Raw genomic sequence first — 2,236 nt, 5'->3', positions numbered from 1 at the left:
CACACACACACACACACACACACACACACACACACACACACAGACACACAGATGCATACATGTACTGGTGTCTCCACCACACACATAGAAAGATGGCCTCCCATGACACCCAAAAGTACTAATCAGCCATGGAGGAGTCAGAATGTCCCTGGATGTCACCCCTCAGCTGTCTCCTGCTCTAATTAGGCCTGGAGGTGGTTTGGAAGGAGGGAGAAAGAGAGAGGGCAAGGGAGAGAGAAGATGTCGTGGTAAATGTCAGAAGTTACCTTGTTATTGCGGAACATCATATTGCCTGTTAAGCACTGCTCCTGGCCGATATAGGCCAACTCCCCAGTCTGACTGTTATGCTGGCAGCAGGCTTCTGGCACCATATGATATTGGTTGATCAGCCTGAACAGGCTGTCCTTAAAGTCCTCTGGGCTGTTCACTCCACAGCAGTCAAACTGGTGGGAGGAGAGGAGAGAACAGGAGAAAAGGGCCTTATTTCTGAGTGCCTATTTGTGCACTGGTCTGTGGTCCAATTGTACGCGAGCACCAATCCAGCATGAATATTGACCTAAATGTCTAGGATTTTATCTATAAAATATAGCCCCCTGACGCCAGGCTGCAAAATTTCCTGTCTCCACAGACTGTTGGTGAAAGCAATGAGTTGGTAAAAGCTACAGTATGTAAGCTCTTTGCCATGTGTGCTGTGGCCTTACTGTAGTCATGATGGCATTCCACGTGGAGGTGAAGACGTCAGTGTTGTTGTAGCCCTGATAGTGTCTCTTCAGCTCCTTGGTGAAGTACTCTCTGGTCAGCTAAAAAAAAAGTAGCCAGCGAGACAAAAGGTTAGTGTCACCACATGGATGATATCCGTTCCTATCACATCAAAAGAAATAACTGGACACAAGTGCACTGATGAAGGAAATACTGAGGCAACTCACGTGCTCCCGAAATATGAAGGCCAGGATGGCAGCAGCCAGTTCTGCTAAGAAGATGAGGAGGATGAGCATGAAGAACTGCAATGAGACAAAAGAAATATGAACGAGTAAGACAGAGAGTAGAAGAAGGTGGATGAGTGGCAGAAAAAGTACATGTCAGTCAGTTAAAATCACATTCTGGCTGTACCCATTTCACTCAGCATTAACTATTCATGGGACTCAAGGCACTAAGGCTAGAGCATTTTGTTCTTTTGGCTTCTGGTTTCAAGCATGACAGTCTAAAAAATGACAGAAAAATCAACACATCTGCACACAAACAAGATCAGTAACAGAACAACATTTTAAATTTGTCAGCCAACTCACAAAGAGGAGCAGACACTTGTTTTCACGGATGGCTCCACAGCAGCCAAGGAAGCCCAGAAGGAAGAGCATGCCTCCCATGCCCAGGATGATGTAGACACCAGTGAATAGCAGGGGGTTGGCTGCTACGATTTCCCTGAATCCTGTTGGGTCCACCAGTACCCACACTCCCACTCCCAGGAGGAAAGAGCCCCCCAGCTGATGAAGAAAAAGGAAAGAAGATGCTAGTTTGGCAAAACAGAAATTGGCTGCATTTTAAAAAATGTATAGGAACTCAGAGGATAGCTCTGTATCCCCAGTAGCACACAAAACATTCAACAAGATGTCATATAATGGAAAATAGTTGTATACTTTTTTTCTTAGGAAAACATGCTGGTGATACAAATCTCTGACAGGTTGGGGTGAGAGTTGAGGAAAGAGCCACAATGCCTTTGTGGGGGGTGGGTAGAGATATCTACCCTGCTTCAACTAACCCCCTAACCTGCTAAAGAGATGCACATCACTGCAGCCTCCATCCTCTCCCATTCTCCCTTTCAATAAAACCCTTTCTTCAGCCACCGTGGGGTGACTCATGTGATTAAGAAAAGAAGGTATTGAGGTAGGGGGTGGAAGAGATCTGAGCCTTACGCACTTCTAACATAATCCCCTTCTTCCTGTCATAGGGAGAGGCCTGGGCTTCTGCAAATGAACTGCTCTTCATGTCTGAGGCAGAGGTTATGGTATGAGGAGAGAAGGTAGCCATTTTGAAAGCTCATTGGGCTTAAAAAATGCTGTTGTGTTACATGCATGAAAAACAGTGTTTTTTAATTGAGTGATTCAAACCGTCAAGTTCATTCTTTGTTCTGCTGGATTACCCCGGCCTTGAACAACCGCATCTGAGTAGAGTCTCTAAATGGTTTGGTTGCGCTTAATAAAGCAGAGAAAGAGACAACCTTTCTTCCTCAGACCCCCCC

The 2,236-nt window shown here is 45.7% G+C and overlaps 1 protein-coding gene across 1 annotated transcript in view; it reads right to left on the bottom strand.

Annotated features, from left to right (window-relative positions):
* tspan18b (tetraspanin 18b) overlaps positions 1-2,236 on the bottom strand; it is a 32,366-nt gene that overhangs the window by 2,352 nt on the left and 27,778 nt on the right. The window contains exons 4-7 of the mRNA XM_032523884.1: positions 1,287-1,481; positions 927-1,001; positions 702-800; positions 267-443 (exon numbers count right to left, since the gene is read on the bottom strand). Of these exons, the coding sequence (XP_032379775.1) occupies positions 267-443; positions 702-800; positions 927-1,001; positions 1,287-1,481 (546 nt within the window). The remainder of the gene's footprint in view (positions 1-266; positions 444-701; positions 801-926; positions 1,002-1,286; positions 1,482-2,236) is intronic.

Source organism: Etheostoma spectabile, chromosome 8, assembly GCF_008692095.1.
Source record: "Etheostoma spectabile isolate EspeVRDwgs_2016 chromosome 8, UIUC_Espe_1.0, whole genome shotgun sequence".
NCBI classification, from domain to species: Eukaryota; Metazoa; Chordata; class Actinopteri; order Perciformes; family Percidae; genus Etheostoma; species Etheostoma spectabile.
Note: the sequence above shows the minus strand (reverse complement) of the source record. Positions and strands in the feature narration are given on the sequence as shown.